At 37.7% G+C, this 22869-nt stretch overlaps 1 protein-coding gene across 7 annotated transcripts in view; it reads left to right on the top strand.

Annotated features, from left to right (window-relative positions):
• The window catches only part of OXR1 (oxidation resistance 1), a 263034-nt gene that overhangs the window by 231808 nt on the left and 8357 nt on the right, over nucleotides 1-22869 (top strand). For 5 of the 7 annotated variants that reach the window (XM_064646795.1, XM_064646771.1, XM_064646787.1 and 2 more), the window contains 3 exons: nucleotides 16343-16423; nucleotides 19691-19816; nucleotides 21985-22137. In XM_064646795.1, the coding sequence (XP_064502865.1) occupies nucleotides 16343-16423; nucleotides 19691-19816; nucleotides 21985-22137 (360 nt within the window). Of the gene's footprint in view, nucleotides 1-6739; nucleotides 6910-16342; nucleotides 16424-19690; nucleotides 19817-21984; nucleotides 22138-22869 lie in introns of those variants that run through there. The other 2 variants (XM_064646803.1, XM_064646811.1) reach the window with 2 other exon arrangements.

The raw sequence follows: 22869 nt of genomic DNA, 5'->3' as shown, positions 1-22869 counted from the left end.
TTGTTGTAGCCAGGTGGGTGTCAGTCTCTTCTCCCAGGCAACCAGCTGCAGGACAAGAGGAAGACACGGTCTTAAGCTCTTCCAGGGGCAGTTTAGGTTGAATATTAGAAAAAATTCTTTTACAGAGAGAGTAATCATTGGAATGGGCTGTCCAGGGAGGTGATGGATTCACTGTCCCTGGAGGTTCTTAAGATGAGACTGGATGTGGCACTTTGTGCCATGGTCTAGTGTTGGATCAAGAGTTGGACTTGATGATCTCAGAGGTCTTTTCCAACCTGGTCAATTCTGTGATTCTGTGATTGTCTTGAACTTATGTAAATGGGCTTACACCAAAGAAGAGGGTGTTATGAGTTGTATGGGATTATTGGGGGTTTTTTATGCGGGTGTGTTTTGGTGTTGGTTTTGTGGTTCTTTTTTACCATCTGTAGTGAGCTATAGACAGAGAGGTATATTTATCATGGTGTTCTTTTTTTACTTGATGTGTCTTGAGTGCAAATGCTAATGGCTTTCTGTATCTGTTAGCACAAATAATGAATAGTAGTTTGTGTTAATAAACAAATGCTTTCTCCAAAGCGTATTCCATACTTGCATCTAAACATGCAAGTACATGCATGTTTATTGACAACAAGCTGACTCCTTCTTTTGTGCAGTGCCTCAGAAACAACTGCTATCAGTACTTTATGGTCTAATCTTGTTTCCTTTTTTAGTTCAAGTTGTGTATATAGTAGTTTCCTATTGAAACCTGAAATCTGTTAAGGAAACAGATGAATTGCTCTGCACTAGAATAATTCTTATTTAAAGAGTTGAGTCTTCCTTTCCCCTTCCCCCAGCTTCTCCCTGTCATTTGATCTCATTTATTGCCATTATTCAAAACTGAGTGATACTTCAGGTCCATGTAAATCTAAATACTCATCCACAAGGTGTTTGAAAACGGGAAATTTGTTGTCTTAGGATCCACAAACTTACAGTAGTCTTAAAGTAGTTGGAAGTGCATCTGTTTTGTTTTCATTATCTTGTTCATTTTTCAGAAAATACAGAAAATTAGTTTGATTTAAAGCTGTCTAGGAGTTAATTTCTGAAGGAAAGTATGAGTTGATAGATATTGCAAATAATTTTTCCCAGACACAGTGAGTCGTGTTCTGGACTTGCATTTCATAAAAATTACCTTTTGGTTTTGCATATTAAATGTCTGTAGGAAACATAGACATAATACTTCTGGAAAGCAATATTCTATAATAACTCACTTGTCAAACTGAATTTCAGTTAGAACATTAGATGTGGTTTTAAAATGCTTACTAGATGAGACCGTTAGTTGCAAGTGAAGTTCTGCCTTCGTGGAATGCTATTTGACTCAGACACTCAACCTTTCACCACTGACAAAACTGTAACTTCTGGAGTGTCTCAATTCTGTTTCTATGTGTTTGTAGAAGTGTGAAGGTCACAAACAGTAATTGTCTCATGGTCAGATAAGCACCGATGTCCAGTATTCCAATCTTGAAACCTTTTTCAAATATTCTTTATTGGATCTGGACTGTAGCCTATAACATTTCTATATTAAAATAGACATTGAAGTTTTAGAATGTACTGCTGTATTAAGTTTTCTATTCATCATATTTCTTCTATAAATTTGCTTCTATTTCCTACTGTACACTTCAGTGTTGGGATGCTACTGCAACAGCTGCTTGTTGTGTCTTACATTTTAAAATGTGTTATGAACATAATACTATATAACAAGCTGGATAATACTGGATCAGCAGAGAGATGAGAAAGCCTACAAGTTGGAATAAAACAATGCACAGAATGTATTTAAAGATTCACCATGCTAATAGTCCTCAAAATAAGAATATTTTTCCAATATGTTTCTTGAAATGTTGTCTCTTTATGATAATATATTGGATATATAAGCTAGATGATTATTTGGTTTTTATATTGTGTATTGTCAGTTTAGAAATTGGATATGTTGCTATGCAGATGTTGCTGTGCATTAGCACAGCATGTTTAGTAGGCTTTGCTCTTGTACTGGAGAATGAGTGTCTTGAATTCCAGCAGTCGTGCAATACTAGAAATGTTTCTGTTAATTTGTTGTGATTGAAGAGAGAGACTGGTGTCTATTTACATAATCTAATGCCCTTTGCAGAGGTTGGTTACTTTCATTCTTGATTTTGCAATTACCTTGAGTAATATTGTCTCAACTTCGTGCATGGGGTATTTCTTGCTTTGCTGTATTTTGTCTCTACTTAATCTATTTGGAATCTATATATGACTTGTAAGTGAAAATTGAAGGTTTTGATTACTTAGAGCTGTCCTGTAGTTGGAATCACGAATATGGAATTGTAATTGATGGATATTTCATCTATCTAATAGAGAGATTTGGGACAGTCTCTCTGCTAAGAGTTAAAGCAGAACCATTCAACTAAAAAGCTTGTGCTTTTGAGATTCTTAATGGCTGTCAGCATACCTCTGAAAATACTGAGGAAAACTGTGATGGAAAAATGCTGCCTTTTTTTTTTTCCCTAAGCTGTTGACAGGAAGCAAAGGATGACTTTTCTCAAATTAGACTTCCTTTCTTATGGAAACTTTATCAGCCAACTACAAAGCTGTGCTAATGCATGTTGTATTGATACCCCTGGAGATAGCTTTTGTAATGTTTAGTGGGTTTTATACCTGTAAAGGGGAAAGCAATCAGACCTCAGCTGTAATCCCATGTTAGCTCCACCTGCAACATTACAAAGACCCAGTTGTTCTAGACGACAGAGTAGTAGTTTTTCATAGGAGCCTGTACCTTATTTTTAATTTTTTCAAATTCAACTGCATTCTAATCTCATTATTCCTTAACTTGGCACTTGTTTCTCAGTCATCTGAAAGGCTTTTTGTACCAAATAGAACTTGTCTGGTTTATCTTTAGTAAGAATCAGACCTTAATTCAGGTGACTTCTGTGTGCTTTAGCATCAAAATATGAAACTGCCTTTCTTTGGTGTAGTAGGATTCCTTCCAGAGATGATGATTTAGGTGGTCTGAGCATGTAAGTTAGATGTCTTCCTAATTTTTAAGTTCTTGGCAACTTATGTTCTAAAATTATAATAAAAGGAGTAAGCATACAGGATGTTTCTTATCGGAGCTGTAAAATGCTACTCTAAATTTAAAAATATTTTAAGACTATAACAAAGTTTATAACTCCAGAGTTTTCTGTCATATTACACTAATGTGTATTAAATGATGCTATTTTAAACACTACTTGTGACAGCTTTCAGTTTTTTCTGCTGTCCTCTTTGGTGATTGGAGCTTTTATTATAATCCTACCTATAAAATGCCTGCTAGATGTAATTAAATAACAATGTCATCTTTTTTAAAAATGCATTCTAACAAATAGATAGGCTACAGAAAATTAAACTAATGTAATTGCTTATCATTTCTTTGTTCCCGGGAAAACCGATACAACGGCATAAAAACAAGCTTTCTTTTTGTCGGTCACAAATGCAAATGACTTATGAATTGCACTGAGGCACTTGAGTTAAACAGTCTGGTTCTTATGTTTTTGCTCAATTTTAAAGGCTGCTTCTGAAATTGGAATACTAAATTCTGAGAATAATCTTATTTTATGGATATACCTTATATATAATCTTCTCAGGAGATGCCTGAGGATGCTCATTTTCAGTGTATCACGTTAGTGACTTTTTGTCACAAAACCTGGTCACCTACAGGGCTGCTTCATGTGGAATCAATAGCAAGTTGTAAATAAACTGAGTAATTATGCCCCCCAGCCTGCCCCCCCCCCCCCATATCCTTTTGGGATAACCTCTCTCTTGAGAGGGAAGGAGCACAGGAAATAGAGTAGTTTTTACTAATATAATATTGCTCAAAAAGCATGAATATTAAATATAGGTATTGTAGAATTCAACATCACAACTTTTCTATTACTGTGGTATCAGGACACTGTTAGCTGCTAGGTGAAACAGAATAATGCCATCTTACCCAGCTGCAAAGACACTCTTCCACACCCAGTGTCCCATCTTTCTTGGACTTCCAGACTTCCTTGAAGTTGGAGGGAGTTACTATACTTACTGTCCTGTTTTAGGGCTATGAGATCTTGTCAGCTGATAACTTGAAGTCTGGTGTGGCAAAAGGTGTAAACTAGGTAACTGATTTGGAGTGGAAATAAGACGTTTCATTAGTTGTATCTTTATTTGTTGGCACTCTCCTTTTTCTCTGCCTCTACTTTAGTATTTTTTAAGACAGATTAGTTTATTAGAAGAAACAATATTGTGAAGTGCAGTTACTGAAAGTACTATGCACATTGATTGTGTAGCGATCTTTAGCTTGGTTACAAACTAACAATGACAATAACAAAGTTATCATTCGGTGTAATTAGATACATTTTCTGTTACTCTGTTGTCTAGGTAGCAAATAGGTGGATACTATTTGCAGTGTTTGCTGCTAGTTCTGCACATATGTCAGGTCTGAGCTCGTATTCCTCCCTAGAATCTTGTAATCAAGCACTCTTATGGCAAGGCCTACATTCATTGCAACAAGATATGAGGTTCTGATTCGAATTAACAGATCAATAGTATAATCCACAAATGCACAAAAGAATAAAAAGGCAGTTTATTCATCTTTAAGGGATGATACTGGGGTCAAATTGCTCATGTGGGCTTTTTCTCCGACTAGTAGAAACACATCTTTACACTTACTTGGAAAGAAGTGAAACAGGGCTTTAAAGGAGGTCAGTCACGAGAGAACCTTTGCCACTTTTACAGTTGCACTGTTTCTCGGTGCTGCTCAGGATCTCCTGCCCTGCCCCCCTGCCGCAGATGCTCACAGCAGCAGCAGCCCCCACCAGCTGGAAGACTGAGCATCGAAACAGGCTGCAAAGGGGTCTGATAAAGTTACTAATGCACTCATTCCCATTAAACTTTGCAGCTGTAAATAAGTGGAAAAAGTGAGTTGTCAGATCTAACAAAGAAGTTATTGCTCCTTTCTTTTGAGCAAGTCATCAAAATCCTTTTGAGAAGTTCTGGGAAAAGCCAGTTTTATTTAGAGAGAAGCTAAAAACTTCTAAGCAAATTGTTTGAATTGTTTAAGTGTTCTAGAACAAAACATTGGTGAGTGGGTCAGGTTCTTTTCTTCCTCTCTCAGTCTCAGAGAAACAGTATGTTGAGAAGTGTTAGAGAGGATTTTGTTTTTTTTTTTTAAGGGGGGAAAATATGACTGCTAAAATAGGCTGTGGGGGAGTTAGTTGTAGCTTTTGCTTTCTGGCTTAGAGGTCTCATGTTCAGAGGAAGTTTGAAATAATTTTTCTGCATACTTTCTATTCCTTTAAGATTTCCCAGACTTGGTAGGGCAGGGGGTGGTGTCTGTAGCTTGTATTTCATTTTTAATATTGATGGTAATTCTCCTTTGAAACAGTTTTAAAGTTGTCCAGGTTTTGTTCTTGTTTTAACTCAGTTAATTTATTTGGAAAAAAATTAAAATACACAAACCAAACACACCCAAATACATAAATGGACATACGGTTTATTGTTGGAATCTTACCCCATTTGACTGTATATCTAGTGTATTATTATATATTTGAATTTCTTAAACCCCAGCTTCCATGTCCTAGTGTTAAAAATGTTTTAAATTGCCACCTTAATAGTTCTCGTAAGCTAGGATGAATTTACTTTTAGAGCTGCCAGCTCCTGAGTAGGGTTTTACTGAAAAGAAAAATAATTTATCCATGTGAATGTAGGTACTAGTGCAAGGTCAGTTCTTCCAGTACGTGGGCTGCAGTAAAATACATGTTTTAGTTCTGGTTTTCTCTGCTTGGACATCTTGGCTCTTAGATCATACTGCAACAGCACAAGTGAGCAATTATTTAATGTTGTTGTGATGCTGCCTGATGCTGCCCTGGCCTATTTAATACTTTTATGCAGAATTTGGAGCATAGATGGTGTGGAGTTTTTTGGATTGTTTTTTGTTGGTTGGTGGTTTGTTTGTTTTGTTTGGGGAGGGGTTGGGCTGTGGGGTTTTTGTTCTTTTTTGTTTTGGGGTGTGGGGTAGAGAGCTTCCGAGTGCTACTACAAGGAAATTCTCTAAGGGTTGCTAGGCATTTTACTATTGCACGTGCTAGTTTAAATAAACGTCCTTCCTTAAGGGAAAAAAAATTAATTCATGATTCCAGAAATACTTTATTGCTAGGACTAGCATTTAACCCATACAGCAAGTTTATCTTATAGGCAGAAGGATTCATTTTATTCTTGTAGCTTACAAAATGAAAATGCTGCAAGGATAACAGTTTCTGAATGCTTCAAAACCTGTTTTTCAAATAGTATTTTAAATCTTCACTCACCACTTTTGTAAGTGATTCTGGACTCTAAAAAATTACTGACGGGGTTTATATACAGTTGTCAACATAAGGAAGACAAATTATTAATAAAATATTGAATGCAAATTTGTTGCCATTAGAATTTGTTTATGAAGAGTTATGCTGTAGTAGAATATTGCAGGCAGATCTTGGGGATTATTTTTGTGTTCTTCAGTATAAGAACAATTAAGTTGCTCTGTATCTTTAAATATTTTAGCCTTTTTAACAAACTAGTGCTCTGCAACCACACTTGAACACAGGAAACCTTTCTTCTTCGGTGCCGTCATCACTTGCGATACATCCCCCTGCTGTACAGTCGCTCATTTGTTCCCTGCCTTGTCAGTCAGACGTGAGCGTCTGGCAGACCATCCTGTCAGCGTGTCGTGGGACTCTGCCTGTGCCTGGAACTGACAGCAGGTACAGAGAATGCTTGCAAACAGCCTTGAATTGTATTTTTCTTTTTAATTTCTTTTTTTAGTCTCATTTTATTTTTAGAAGGGAAATGTCTCGTCTCTGGTATGGGAAGAAGGGAAGGAAGCACCAGCCAGTTAATCGTAAATGCGCTCTGGTAATTTTCAGTGTAGTGTGTTCATTTCTGTTATTGCAGTCTTTAAATGTTGTGGTGCAGAGACAGTTTCTGGAAGTCTAAATTTTGGATGTGTAAACAGGATGATGGGTCACACTTTCGTTACCTTTGGCACATAAGCTAATTGCCTGTATTCCTTTGGCATTAGATGAGAGAAACTACTTTGAGCATTAAGGTGTGCAGCAGTTTTAAGGTGTTTTTTTTTTTTTTTCGTTTGGAGTATTGCATTTTTTCACCAAAAAATGTGATTTATAGCTAAATACTGAGAAGAGGAGTTTACGTTGGCATTTAATTAGAGCAGGATAAATTTCCTGAGTTACCATTACCTTCTCAGAAGTCATTCAACAGTATGAAGGTCTGATACTACTTCTAAATCCAGGAAGATGAGTATGCTGTAGTCCCACTCTCACATTTATAATGGAGGGGAGAACCAATACCACTTTTTGCAGTTTAGATTATATTTGCATTAGATTCTGAAAGTAACTGTGGGAGTTTTTAGTGTTGTTTTTCCCTAACAGACCTTTTGCAGTAGTATTTAATTTGTAGTAGTATGTAAAGGAAGTAGCTTTCAGTGGAACTTAGAAAACAGTAACATCTTGGGGATAAGGAGGAAATGATCTTGACGATATACTTGTTTGTGCTTTTACCCAGTGGTAAATCTGGAAGATAGTTTTCATTTAGATGCTTTCTGTGACAGGCTTTTTACTGCCTTTTTTAAGAGTTACAGATCTCCTGGGTTTTGATACTTACTTCTTTCAAGGTGCTGTTGACTTTGGCTTTTATTTTTCATATTGTATTTATTTACAGGTTTTTATTCATTCTTTTATGTAGCATTTTTATCTTTATTTGTAGCCAGATCACTTGAAAAATATGAAATTGCCTTGTTACAGCGAAAGGTTCTGTAAATGTGTGTTCCTAACTAACAAACATTTTTGAAGTAATAGGCACTTAACTTTCCTCTGTGGTAGTGGAGTGTAAAATGGAGATATAATACCTAAATGAACTGAAATGTTATTTTAACGTAACCTTTACCAGTGTAAAAAGTATCTGAAGTTTATCAAGAATGTGTGTTTTAACATATAGATATATACATAAGTAAATAGCTATATCTTGCCCAGATAATTTAAAAAGTAGTATTATCCCTTATTATAATTGTTTCCCTTAGATTGTTTCCCTTAACTTTAGCCAGAGTCTAACTATGCTTATGAAAGTAATACTTATCAGCTCTTAAGGAGAGGTTGAAGTAAAGAAGACCATGTGGATCATCTTTGCTCTGAGAGAGGGACAGAACAGGCTATTTTAACATGTAAAAGAAATCAAATCAGAAAAAGAGGCTAAAGAAGTATCTACCAGATGGGAATATTTTTAAAATCTTGCTATGTCTACAAGATATACTCCCTTCTTGAAGTCAGGTTTTTTCTTCAATTAATGATCATAAAGCTAATGTGCAACTGTAACCTTTTTGCAGAAAAGAGGGAAGTAGTATTGGTATAATTACTTCTGTGTTATCTAATGATGCAGGACAGTAGGAAACATATTGAAGAGACTGTATATGAAGTGTACAGATTTCTGACTAAATTTCTCATTAGTGGTTGTTCTGAAATTTGGATGAAAATTCACATGAAATAACAATTGCTGGACCGAATAGAGTGATGTAATAAAACAAGAATGCTAGCTACAAGCAACTAAGTTGCCTTGGATTATTTACCTGAAAGGGCTTTTCCTTATGATGGAGTTAATTTGGGGTAAGTGTTGTAGGGGTTTGATACTTTCCCAGGATAAGAGATCAAGGTTTTGGTGACTAACCTGTACATTGTGCTCCTCCTTTAAAACACCAGTAATGTTAGCTTCCCACATTTTATTAAATGTTTGGTATTTCTGTCTCTTTATTGTACTGCAATACAAGAGGTGCCAGTAGGATTCTAGAATGTCAAAAATGCAGGCAATGATTCTTCCTATCAAAGCATTTCAGACAAAAGACATCAGACAATGCAAGAGAACAAAAAGTGGATTGCCTTCTTTGGGAATGCTTGTCTCTGCTTTGCAGAGCTTGGGTAGGCAGTGTAGCCAAAGGGGACAAAACCAATGAAAACTGATCTTTGGCTTTTATATTCTGAAGATATTAATGTGCAAAGGGAATTAAAGCAGTGTTGGTTTTAACAGTTTGAATTATTTAAGACTTGCACAACTTCTGAGGTTCTGATTTACTGGTTAACTGTAGTTGGCAAGCTAATGCCTGTAGGTCTTTGGCTATTATGGAGATATAATAATAGGACTTACAAGTAAAAGATAAAAATTTAGTACTTCTTTCCTGTGGATATCAGAAGTGTGAGGTTGCATCAATCCAATAATAACACTGCAGGAATATTTTGAAAGTCAACTTTCCGTACTAAGTTTAGTTTTAGAGTAATGAGTGAATTAATGATCTGAGGTTTTTTAGTAATAAAAAAAGTAGAGTGCAATCCAGTACTTTCTTACACAGGTCACTAAGCCTAGAACCTTTTCTTGATGACAGATATTTGCCATACCCATTGTCCTAAGTAGTTTAGGGTTTTATACATCATACACTCAACTAGATGTTCCAATGTGGACCTGTTGGACTGAGTTCAGAGGAGAGCCAAAGTTGATCTAAGGGCTGGAGTACTTCTTCTGTGAAGTCAAGATGAGAGAGTTGTGGCTGTTTAACCTGGAGAAGAGAAGGCTCTGGGAAGACATTGTAGCACCTCCCAGCACCTAAAGGAGCTACAAGAAAGCATGTAGTGATAGGACAGGGGGGAATGGCCTTAAGCTGCAGGAGGATAGGTCTAGATTAGATACTATGAAGAAATTCTTCACTGTGAGGGTGGTGAGACACCGGAAAAGGTTATCCAGAGAAGTTGTGAAATCCCCATCCCTGGAGGTGTTCAAAGCCAGGTTGGATGGGACTCTGAGTAACCTGGTCTAGTGGAAGGTTCCCTGTCCATACCAGGGGAGTTGGAGCTAGATGGGCTCTAAGGTCCTTTCCAAACCTGACCATTCTATGATTCTAGATCTTCCATTGACTTATTAGGTATTATATTGCTTACATTTTTAATAATTGGGAAATATCCACTGCAAATGCAGTCAAATTAGAAGAGCGGGTGAACATTCAAAAAGGTTAGTTATAAATGAGTAGTAGAAGCTTGTATTTGTATGTTTTTAATGATCTGTGGAATCTGAAGTTGATCCTTAGTTGATCTGTTTTCTGATTAAAGTAAGAGAAACATTTTCGTACTGGGCTATGATTCAGTTACTTGTAAGCATAACTTGTAGCACTTTCTTGTCAAACCTGAGAGAATCTTTGAGTAAGGTTACATCTCAGTTCTGATAATCTGCTCTGCAATCTGCCTTGTACTGGAGCGGCAGCTTGAGGTCAGGCACCAGGTGCTGTGGTTTCAGCAATGAAACTCTGGGTTCTCTGCTTGCTAGTGCTGAAACTTCCTTAAATGGTTTTGCAAGGGAACTGGGTTTTATTGGTCATGTTGCTACAGATCTTTTTTCTTTGAACAAAATGAGTACAGTTTCCTAGCCTGCCTCATTAAGAAAGTAGTTTCCTTAAAGCTAGTTCTTAGTTCTTTACACCAACATCCTAAACTGCTTGATGTTTTCCATGTTAAATTTAGTTCTCTTGGTGGCATTATCATCTCTGAAATAAGTGTTTTCTCATATCTTGAAAAAATAGCTTATTAACTTTTTCAGACTCGGTGTAACACTTTGTGTGCTGCAGGCTTTGATTGCTGTCTTCTGAAGTTCATTTATTCTGATTATTGCAGATTTTTTATGTTCAATATATGCTAATTACAGTTTGGTGCAGTTACTGTGGACTAAGAGCACTTTGAGGCAGATACTTAACAGTTCATCTTGCAAAGCTGTGAAGACAATAGTGGTCACAGGGAGAATGCTGCTGTCACGTGACATACTCAGCATTTCTGTCCCTGCTCTGGAAAACAGCCTGGTGTGCAGAACAGTTCCGGGAGGGCCAGCTTTAAAGATACTGAAGGAGAGAAAGAACCACACTGCCAACCAAAACAGGGGACTGCTGTCGTTTTCTGGTCGTTCTCTGCTTAAAGTGGCTAGTCATTGTCCCTTCCCTTCTGTTAGGATCCAATTGCCATATGCCAAAGTCAATAGTATGGATTTTACTGAACGTTAAATATGAGGTAGAGAGAAATAGGGAGGGGGTGGAGGTGAAGGAGAGAAAGAATGAGAGAGATACAGATTAGGGAAAAAGATAAAGATATCACCACCAGATGGATTCTGATGGCATCCTGCTGGTCCTTTTTCTTCTAGTCTACTCGGGGATGAGGGTCCCCCAAGTCATGCTTATGAGGTACCACTTTTATACAGTCCAAGTCCTGGATATTCAAGGGGCATCAGAGATGTTCCCATAACGTGGGATGGCATGGGTGTAAGCAGTTGTTTTCTTTCCTACAGGTTGCTCAGTAAAATTTTGTCCAGTGTGTGGATTTCAAACCTTTACCTTCATTTAGGTCTGGAATTAGTGCTTTCCTTTCTCACAGTTTTCCATGGTGGGAATCTTTGTTCTGGTAGGTTACCTAGATCTTCTGCCTTGCCAGGCCTGGTTCCTATTTTTGCCATCTGCTTTTATCTCGAGTTTCTATCGTGGTGGCTTTTCTTATGGGAGTTTCTTTTTGACAGTGTTTTGAGACAATTTGCTGCGTTCTTTAAGTCCTAACACTTTCCCTGTTAACAGTAGTGTGACAGGGAGCTGAAAACCACACAAGACAGTAAATGGATAGCTTTGTAGCCACACTGATTAAAAATTAATCAAATTAAATTAGTTGTAGGTTGTTGTTTGGTTGGGTTTTTTCAAATTATACCTGTAACTGTTTATCTGGTGTGGTAAGCCCCATGTATTAATGCATCATTGTGATGTAATCAATATGTCTCAAATCATATTTGTGATGGAGGGGTCTGCTTCTTTTTTTGTTTTCTCTCAAGCAGTGTGTAACTGATTTTGGGAGGAAACTAAATTTGTCTGAAAACTAAAGTTAGTGTTTTCTCTTAAAATATTCACAGCAGCATGTGGTTCACAAATGTACCTTTTGTTTTTATCAGAAGGTATTTACAGACTTCAGAAAATGTTTGATCCTTTCTTTCCCCCTCCCTGTTCATTGATAAATTGGAGATGGACTGATACTTTGAGGTAACTTTGTAAGTGGACTGATAAAATTACATTGGCTTTTTTTTTTTTTTTTTTAAATTAAGTGTCCTGGAATTTTAAGAGTGAAACTTTTTCTAAATCTCAAGAATTAACGTTCATGAAGCTTACAGTTCACTTGATTTTACACCGATGTATGAAGATCCAAAGTAAAATTGCTCAGCTTTCATTTTTTCTTAATACTTGTTTTTTATTTCATATTTAGAGTTGCACTCATACGTGTAAGAGAACCACTTTTACCGTTAAACTTTACCCGTTCTTATCTTTCAGAAGCACTGTTCAGCTCTGATAAGACCCTCCCTTTCTCGATGGAGACAATTTCAGCTATTTGTTAACTGTGAAACTTTAGCTGTGTTTGTTTTGAGGGCAGCAATTGAACTTCCCTGTTAGCAAACAGACACTGGGGGAGGTGTGTCTCTTGTGGCTTTGTTAAACTGAGGAATCCCTCACTGGTGTAAAAAGTTTTCATTTTCGCGTCTGCCTGTGGCAGAATGATATGGCCAGTGGCTGAAAGGGCTGATCAAACGTCAAACAATTTTAACTGCATTTTCATATGTTGTTGAAGGACAGAAAAGTTCCATATTCAGAATTTTGGTTTCTGTTTTGTTCACTGCATATACCAGCGTAGCTTGTAACAGTTCAGTACTCTTTACATATTTTCAGAAAAACGAAGCTTAGAAACATGAGTTTCTCCAAAAGGAGAATCCTTAATTCATTAAATAATAAAACTAATGTGTGTTCTGCTAGGTGATTAACTCACATATACATGGTGTGGGGAGTCCAACTGAAAGAGTCATAGGACTCATCCCATGTTTTCTCATCAATGCTGCTGTTATGAATAGAGCAGGTAGTATTAGATGTCTAAGGATATATTCCATGTCTTTACAAACTTGGGAGTTGTCCTGTGATAGACAGTTTCAAGTGCCTCAGCAAAAAACCCTTTTTGCCCTAAGCACACTAATATCCTAGCTGTACACATTATTTGTTTTGGTCTATTCCAGCCAGTGCCCCGATTAACCACAAGAGGTTTAGCTGGTTTTCTCTCCTCCTGCATTCTTTTTGAAGAGAAAATAATTAGAGGGAGAACAAAGGGTAGGTGCTTCAGGAACACTTTCTGATCCTCAAAAAGTAGCTTTGGATGTGAAGAAAACTGGATGCTGATACAGCATAGTAAAGAGAGTGCAACAAATAAAGCACATACAAACTCATACAGATAGACCTGCATTTTATTCCTGGGCAGAATACTTAGATTACTACAATTTTAGGCAATTTGGCAATTTATATGTAAAGATGTGAACTATATTAGAATTTAGAAAGCTTTTTCTATACTTTAAGGACTTAATTGTAAGAACTTGTCAAGGTTGGCTCTGGACCTGGCTCAGTCAAATTTTGAAAGCCTCCAAGGGTAGAGATACTGCAGCCTCCCTGAGAAACCTGTTCCAGTTCGTAACTGTTGATGAACATCAATCCTTGGGGCCCAGTGGTCCAACCGGTTTTTCAGCTTTGTTGTTCTTCACACATTTGATGGGTAACTGATTTGATTGCAAGGCTACTATAGAAAAGAATCAAAAAAAGCCTTGGTGAAATACAGGTAAATGGCATCCCCTTCTGCCTGGCCAAAAATGAAAGAATGTCTCATTACTAAGAAACATTTTATACTGAAAACCACACTCCAGCATGATGAATATGAATATGAATTTGTCTTTTATGAATGAAATACCTCTCTTTCCAGTTAAATCTAATACTGTATGAAAAACTAAGTTCTGTGTTTGAGAATGAAAGTTCAAAGTAGAATGAGGTGGTAGAAGCTCCTGGAATGATCAGAACAGACAACTCATGGGGGCTGGGTGTGGGGGAGAAGAGGGAAGAAAACACTTTTCTTTAACTTGGTGAAGTAGAATAGAAAATTAAGATGACTATAAGGAAGGAACATGAAGAAATCTTGATGGAAGAGGAAACAGCATAAATAGATTATGAATTAAACCAGATTATAAAACAGAATAAACTTCTAATGTCCCTACTAACATTTTAAAATGGTGCTCTCAAACCGGGCAGGGACAAAATGCTGGCTGTTTTCAAGATGTATCTCAACCAATTCCTGAATGAAGTTGTAGAAGGTAGTTTCTAGTAAACTTAGACATACATGACTTTAAGGTTGTGTAACTATTTTAATCATGAAGTACATAATCTTATCCACTGCAAAGCAAAAATAAAGCATGTTGACCTAAACTGTATGCACTCTATAGAAAGCCAGGTACAGTATCTGAACTGTTGAGGTATATTAAGGTACTCAAAGCCTTGTTCAGTGATGAGTGGATAACCTTGAAACAGTTTCTTTAGTATGGACTGTATACTGAAAATATGCACTGGGTTTGAGAGGGTGGATTCCTCTCTTGTAATTTTTCTATGGCTAGTTTGACATTCTATGACATGATATGTATGATCTTTGTCATTGCATACCAATAGTCTTCCATTTTGCAGGCTTTTGTTCTTGAAAGAGATGGAACATGAGTGTGAAACAAGTTCAGTATGCCAAAAAGTTATTGGATAGGTATTTATGTTTCTCAAACAGGAAATATGAGGCACCTCCCTGGCATATGAAAAGGTCTGTCAGATCTCAGTCACTGAGCAAAAGGGTTCATAAGCAGTTCCCATGTGCAGGATGGTGACTGAGGATGCAGTTGACAGCTCAAAGGCAAAGCCTACAGAGCTTGCCTACATTTCACTGTGTGAAACAGCAACTATATAATGGTGTCAGGGATTCTGAGATTTTTTTTTTTCAAGAATCTTTAAGTAACCACATATTTATGGCTCATTGTAAGTTAACTACTGCCTTGCATGTGGTACAGACTGAGCTTAAAGAAGCAACAAGACTAAGGGGTCCTCACATTACTGCTTTTCAGGCTTACAATCATAAGTTTCTGGTGTGAACAATGTAATTTGCAATGAACTGTCATAGCAAGTAAAAGGATAAAACTACACTCATACGTTTCAGTGGAATATTGTTAAAGCTTTGAATATAGCTGCTTGACTCTGAGAATGCACAAACCGCTACCATTTCCAACAATTTTCCTGATCTTTTTTAAGAGAACAGTAGAAAAATTATGGAAATAAATTGAGTGCTAGTAATTGCAGATTATGCAGTATTAAAACTGGGTGTCACAAGTATTCCTTTTTCCTTGCCTTGCAGTTGCATGGGGTAAAGTGAACCATCGCTGCTCAAGAGCCAGTCATGCGTGACTGTGGGCTCTGTACTCAGGACAGTGGCGAGTATCTGGCCAAACTCCTTGTAGTAGGGGCAGGTAGATGGGGAGCTGCTGGACTTGTGGTTGTCTTCCTTTGCACTGTGGTAGGCTCTAGAAGTTTTTAATACACTCTTACTACATGGGACATCCATTTAATCTCTCCACCAGCTGTTTTAAGATGCTTTCATACAAATGATGATTTTGAGTTGTTCTCAAAATCACATTATTTGCTCTAGTTACATCAAAATTACTGTTGTAGTCCTTTAGCCAGCTTGTTGCACCAGAGCAGCATGTTCTAGAGCTTTCTGACTGAAGACTTTCTGGGAATACACCTCCTGCCAAAGTGGAGATGCCATTTGGAGTGAATGCGTTGACAGATGAGCAACTCCTGAAGCTTTGGAGGGGAATAGAAAGTCCAGGATAAAGATATTGTGACGTGATATTGGGATATTATTGAACTGTAGTCCTGCTACATTGTCTTTAACTGTGTCTTCACTGCCAGATAGAGAAGTCAGAACTTGCTGAGAAGCCTGAGGTTTGCTTCTAGTCTTCCTCAAGGAAAGCAAACCAGGTTCACAGGGTTCATTAATCTGGGTGTAAAGAATGTCTGAGAGGACTTTGGGCTGAAGAGTTTGGGTTAAGGCATGCAACTCAGATTGACTTTTAATTTAGCATCCTGATTTTGGTAACTTTGTGCACTCCTCTGTCAGTTCTGTATTTGTCCTAGAGCAGTGAGATATATCTGACTGCTAGTGCCCTCAGTGTTTTTGTAATCTTGCTGTGTGTACTCATATGTCTAAAATCACCTACACGTGCATTGTCCTTGCAGAAACAAACATCTTTTAGCCCTTCTTGTTTGTTTGTTGTCATTGCACATTTTCCCTCCATTCTCCTCCAATTTTTTCTTTCATACCTTTTTACTTTTCTTCAACTGTCAGTGGAATTATTGTCTTCCTGTCTCCATATTCAGGTAGTGTCAGTGGCTGAGTATCACCGCAGGATCGATGCTCTAAATAGCGAAGAACTGCGCACACTCTGCAGACGTCTCCAGGTGCCCTCTTCAGTAGTTTAAACCCCATCTCCAGATACTAAAACATCTTTCTTTGTAGTGTCTTGGATCAGGGCAAGTCCCACACTCAGTGGGTTTGTCTTGTCTACAGCACTACAAGGATCCAGCAGAAAATTCCTTTGGTTTGGATGTATTTAATTGTGCAATGCTATGATGGAATCAGTAATTTTATGACGGAATTACTACTTCCACCTTTTTCACACAGGAATTTTCTGTTAGAATTTGAAAATTTGTTCTCAGTACTGCTTGACTTGCAGTGTTGTGTTTTAACTTCCACTTTAGAATGGTGTGTTGTGTTAGATAGAAGCTTTCCTAAAAAGAATGCAAAACAGGTAAAGAATCCAAAACCTTGTTGCATGGGTGTTTAATTTTATATAGGAATCTTTCATCAAGAATCTCACAGTACTTGGCAAGTATGAAGCTTCACAACTTCTGTGGAATAGGTAAGTATTTTTCCTACTATAAAAGCAGGTAACTGAGGCAATTCAGCATGGCAAAGGTCATACACATACACACAAAACAGTACTTTGAAAGCAGTTTGGATTTTCAAAAGTCTGTGGATATGAACTGAAACTATTATTTGCATTCTCTTTAGGTGTTTCTTAGTTTTTTGACAGTTATAAAATTGTATGATGTACACAGCAACTAACATAACTTACTGATGGAAAGCATAGCGTAGACCTCCCTTAAACCTCCTTAGAAGCACTGAGTACTTAGTTCTCCTGTAGTAATTGCCCACTGAAACTGTAAAAAGTTCTGTTCTGTTTTTTTTTTTTTTTCCATGATCTTGGCTTTTTTTTACCTATTATGTAATTACACAAAAGAAAACATTTTATTAACTCTGTTATTTCTGTTGATTTAATAATTGGTAGTTATTGCTTTAAAATGTTTTGTAAGTAGTACAGTTACAGAGATCAATAATGTACATAAGCCATGAACCAAAAAGCTGCACTTCTACTTGTATAGGAAAATCAGAAATTTAAAAAAAAAAAAAAAAAGAAAGAAAATTCCCTCTTGAAAACAGAACTGCTCTGTTTTTGACAAGCAGTGGTGGAGAATCCCTGTATTAATATCCTGAAAGTACAAGAACTCCTCCTCAAATATCTTTCGCCTAGAATACCCAAGCTTGAGATTTAGGCTTTAAAAATCTGATGGGATGGGTTGCTACCTATAAACTGCCTGTTATGAGGCCATTTGAGAGTTGTGGTCCCAGCTGTGTGGGAGACTGTGTGGTAGTTAGTAATCTTGGAAGCCCCTGGAATCTGACTACAGGTCAGTTTGTTCTGTCAGAGTTTGGTGGGAAATAAATCTGTAAGTTTTGAAGCTACCCAGCTTTCTGTCAAACAGATACTTTTGAACAGACGCTCTTTGACTGGTTCTACAAAGCAGTGTTCTTCCTAGAAGAAAAGTACTTTACTGTAATAATAATGAAAAAGGCAAAAAAACAAAACAAAAACAAAACTCCAAACAAACACAAAAACACCCAAACAAAAAAAACTGAACAGAAACCCCATGATTCCCTGTGCCACTTGAGGCCAAATTATTCATGTTTTTGTTTTGCATGGTGACCTTTTATTCCCGTTGTTATTCTTTAATTCTGATAAGTTTTTCTGCTGTACAGTTGAACAATGCTGAACTTGTCTGGAGTTGAAGCAGTAGTATATGATGGATGAAAGGCTTTTAAAGTGGAAAAGATTTGGACTGTGAAATAACATTTTAGAGATAACACTCTATAATGCAGCATGTAGGTCATCTTTTTGCATATGAAGCTATATGGATAATTGCATATTTACATTGGAAATGTTTTTTACCTTCTACTGAAAAAATGAAGGCCTGACCTTATTGCTAGTGCAATGCTTAAAGTGCACCTTTTCTTGAGTTAAAAATTAATACTGTAATTCAGTAAGTGTTTGAATATAGTTTGATACTTTGACTTTGTAAGACTATTTTTAAGTAACAGGAGTTTGTGATAGCAACTCTTTTTATAGTTATTGAGAGAAAGGAAAGGGATATTTGAAGTTTACCATGGTGATATTGTGAAATACTGTAGGCGTGTCCTGTATGTTTAGAGTATGAGGGATGTGGTAAACTGGAGTTGGCAGGTGGTTTTGGCAGGTATTTTCTTGAAATTTTCAGGATTCAGGCTCTAATTTGGACAGTCTGACTTTCAGTGAAACCTTTGTTTAGGCTGATAAATTATTCAGATGCACTAATTGTTGTTAAGATTTTTTTTTTCTTTAGCAAATCTCTCAACATTTTAATAAGTCTTGCTGCAGTGGCTCATCTTCTTAACTTCTTCATTTTGTCCTACTCCTCTGTCATATTTCACTATCCCTAATAAGGTTTAAATATCCCTGCAGCAAGATTTATAGAAGGAAACCTGTTTGGATCTCAGCTATTCTAGTTATCAAGACATGCCACTATAATATGAAAGTGCCAGTGAATGTCAGCTGGGGTAAGAAGCTGTTGTGAACTATATCTGATGAGGAATTTTATGGCCTTCTGCCACCTCCACTAAATGGTATCTACAACAACTCAATAGGGTAGATGTATAGGTCACATATTTTAAAACTACTGCAGGACCCTTGTGCATAATGCATCTTTGCAGACTTCAAAGCTCACTGCGCAGCTTAAGTATTATTGCTGCTTTCCCTTCCCCACCCTCAATTCTTCCTTCTTTGTTTCCCATAAGTGCTCTGTCGGATCAGTTAATGGAGCAGCAATACTTCAAAGGCTCCATTCAAATGGTTTGCTCAAAATATGTAACAGCAGTCTCTCCAGATGTCTACTGCATATCTGAAAAATTTCTTAAGTACTCTGAAAGAGTATTCATTCGGAAGCTATTGAAAAATGTCAGTTTTTAAGCTTTAATTCCTTTTTTTGTTTGTTTGTTTTTTTTTAATTACACTTAGAATGCTATGTTAGTATTAAAATGCAAGAACTTTATAAGGTAACTTCTGAAAAGCATTTGAAGCCCTTCAGCTGTGTATGGGAACTGTTTGTTCTGCTGTTTTAGCATAAAACCATAGCTTTCTTCTCAGTAGGTGTCTGTTACTATTGGTATATAGTTGGGTACCAGCTTGCTATCGGAAGCAGTGGCAATCCTGGTCAGATCAAACCTACCGGATTTCTTAACTTTTGAAGGACTTGCCTAACTAACTTGATAACTGCATGATTTTAAACCTGTGAAGTTTATCTTTCCTGCTGATAGAATGGCAAATACTTACTTTCTTGCTGTTCTTTTTGTAGATAACAACAAGAGAAGATATCAATTCAAAACAGGTAACAAATATCAAAACAGACCTGGAGCCTGAAGCATTCCGGCCAAATCTTAGCGATCCAAGTGAATTACTACAGCCAGAACAAATTGAAAAGGTATTAACTTAGATATGTCATTTTTTAGTCCTGTATGTTAATGTATCACAAATTGTATAACTGTAGTGTAAAACACACCAGTAGGAAGACCTTGTGTGATGTTAAATAAAAGAAAATAAATTGTGTATGTTAGAGAAGATGTTAAGATCACTGAGTCTAACCACTAACCCAGCACTTCCAAGTGGACCACTAAACCATGTCCCTAAGTGCCACATGTTAAGCATCCTTTAAATACTTCCAGGAGTAGTGACTCAACCACTTCCTTGGGCAGCCTGTTCCAATGCTTGACAACCCTTTCACTGAAGAAGTCTTTCCTAAGATCCAATCCAAACCTCTGATGGCACAACTCGAAGACACTTTCTCTTGTCCTTTTACTTGTTACCTGAGGGAAAAGACCAACTGCCACCTCACTACAATCTATTTTCAGGTGGTCGTAGTTGTAGAGAGCAAGTTCCCTCTGAGCCTCCCTTTTTTCAGGCTAAACAACTCCAACTCCCTCAGTCCTCTCATAATAATACCAGTGTTGCAGATATTTCATCAGCTTCACTGCCCTTCTTTGGACACAATCCAGCACCTCAATGTTTTTCTTGCAGTGAGAGACCCAGAACAGCTTGCAGTACTCAAACCACAGCCTCACCAATGACCATATCAGGATGCCATTCTTGTCCACTTGGGCATACTGCTGGCTCATGCTCAGCCATCTGTCAAACAGCACCTTCAGGTCCTTCTCCTCTGGGCTGCTTTCCAGCCACTCTTTCCCTAGTCTTTATCATTGCATGGGGTGGTTGTGAGCCAAGTGCAGGAACCCTGCACTTTGCCTTGTTGAACCTCATACTGTTGGCCTTGGTCCAACAGTCCAGCCTGTCCAGATCCCTCTACAGATCCTTCCTACTCTCCAGCAGATCAACACTCCTGCCCAACTTGTCATCTGCAAGCTGAGGATGTACTCAATCCCCTCATCCACATCATTGATAAAGATACTAAACAGGACTGGCTCCAGTACTGAGTGCTGGGGAACACCACTAATGACCAGCCACTAACTGGCTTTAACTCCATTCACCACCAGTCTCTGGGCTTGGCTATCCAGCCAGTTTTTTACCCAGCGAACAGGGCACCTGTCTAAGCCATAAGCAGTCAGTTTCTCCAGGAGACTGCTGTGGGAAATGGTGTGAAAGGCTTTATTAAAGTCCATGTAGACAACATCCACAGCCTTTCCCTCATCTATCAAGCAGGTCACCTTGTCACAGAAGATCAGGTTGGTCAAGCAGGACCTGCTTTTCATGAACCCACACTGGCTAGGCCTGATCTCTAGTTGTGTTGCACATGCTGTGTGGTGGCACTCAAGATGATCTGTTCCATGACCTTCCCAGGCACCAAGGTCAGACTGACAGGCCTGTAGTAGATCCTGTAGGGATCTTCCTTACTGCCCATCTTGTACTTGCCCATTTGCTAAGTGGGACCTCCCCAGTTAGCCTGGACTACTGGCAAATGGTAGGAAGTGGATCAGTGAGCACTTTTGCCAGCTCTGTCTGTTTCCTTGGGTGGATCCCATCTGACCTGTACGTGTCTAAGTGTCTAAGCAGAGCATGATTCATCACTAAAATACTTCCTTTTTTTTTTAATCCTAACTTTCAATACACCGTGACACTTCTTGCCTGTGTTTTTGCCCCTCTTTCATTCCTTCTTGAAAACATCATGGCTTTCACTGCAGTTTTTGCTGTACAGTCCAAAGTCATCTCATTTAAAACATTTATAATGAAGTTTTGGATTAAAAGGCACAGGAACAGGACAGCAAGTAACATTTACCCTTCAGCTTGTTACCTGCTGACTTGTGATGTAGTAACCCAATGCTGAGACATTGATGGGACATGCAGTATTGTTATGCAACAATAATTGTGGTTTTACTGTCCTTGGATAAACCTTTTAGATACCTTAACAAAGACATGTACTTCACTTGATAAATGATTCTTCTGCAGGTCACTGGTAAATGTAGGAAAAGAAACTTGTGTGAGTGACCAAAAGTAGAAAATACACATGTGAAACTTCAGGTTTAGTCTTAGCTTTTAAGACAACTTATAAACAGTTCAGAAGAACAGAATATGCTTTCATTTACATTCTTAAATGTAAAAGGTATGTTAAATAAAGGGTTTTCATTTTCTTGTTAATAGCTCACAAAGTCTCTTCCACCACGGACTATTGGCTATCCATGGACTCTTGTCTACAGTACTGCGAAGCATGGCATGAGCTTGAAGACTTTGTATCGAACAATGATGGGATTAGACACACCTGTGCTGTTGGTTATCAAAGACAGTGATGGACAGGTAGGAAAATGTTTGTGTGGAAGTAGGGGACCCATCAAGAAAAATGTTTGAGAAGTACAAAGGAATAGCTGACACTTCAGTCCATCGTGGGAGATAAAATTGTGTGCATCAAGCAGGTTTTTTTCCTTAGAAATATGTTTCACTGTTAAGCAAGCCTCTGACATACTACATGTCTAGGAAATACTTTAATGATACCAAGTTCACTGTTGTAATGCATGAGTCTTGTAATACCCAGTTAAACAATTTAATTTTTTTTTAATGCACTTAAGGCACAAGAAATACAGTCTCTAAAACTTTCTTATGCTGGAAGATCCTGTTGAGTTGGAATGTCGCTGCCAGCTGTGGGCAGTGCTTCTTGGTATGTTCTGTGGCTGCAGCCAACATCTCTCTCCCTTTCAAGGGCTATAGTATCTTTGTTGCATTATTAATTTTTGTTTCTTGAGTCTCTGTAGTTGTGCTCTATTTTCCTTTGACTGGGGTATGAATTTCAGAAAGTGGCTCACATCTCACCATTTGAGTAGCAAACATCCCCTCTTAAGTATTATAGTAACAGGTAAACACTGCAGGCAGTATGAGACTGATTCCTTCTCTGAAACTTCTGTGCTCTCTCATGGAAGCAAGTTACTGTTGTTATGAAAAGTTGACAGAATCACTGTAAAATCTGTAGCACTTACTTGTCCCAATTTGGTAACCACTGTTTTTATTTTCAGGAAGCATGGGCTCATGTCATTC

This window comes from Pseudopipra pipra, chromosome 1 (assembly GCF_036250125.1).
Source record: "Pseudopipra pipra isolate bDixPip1 chromosome 1, bDixPip1.hap1, whole genome shotgun sequence".
Classification (NCBI taxonomy): Eukaryota; Metazoa; Chordata; class Aves; order Passeriformes; family Pipridae; genus Pseudopipra; species Pseudopipra pipra.
The sequence above is the reverse complement of the archived record's forward strand: the minus strand, read 5'-3'. Positions and strand labels throughout refer to the sequence as shown.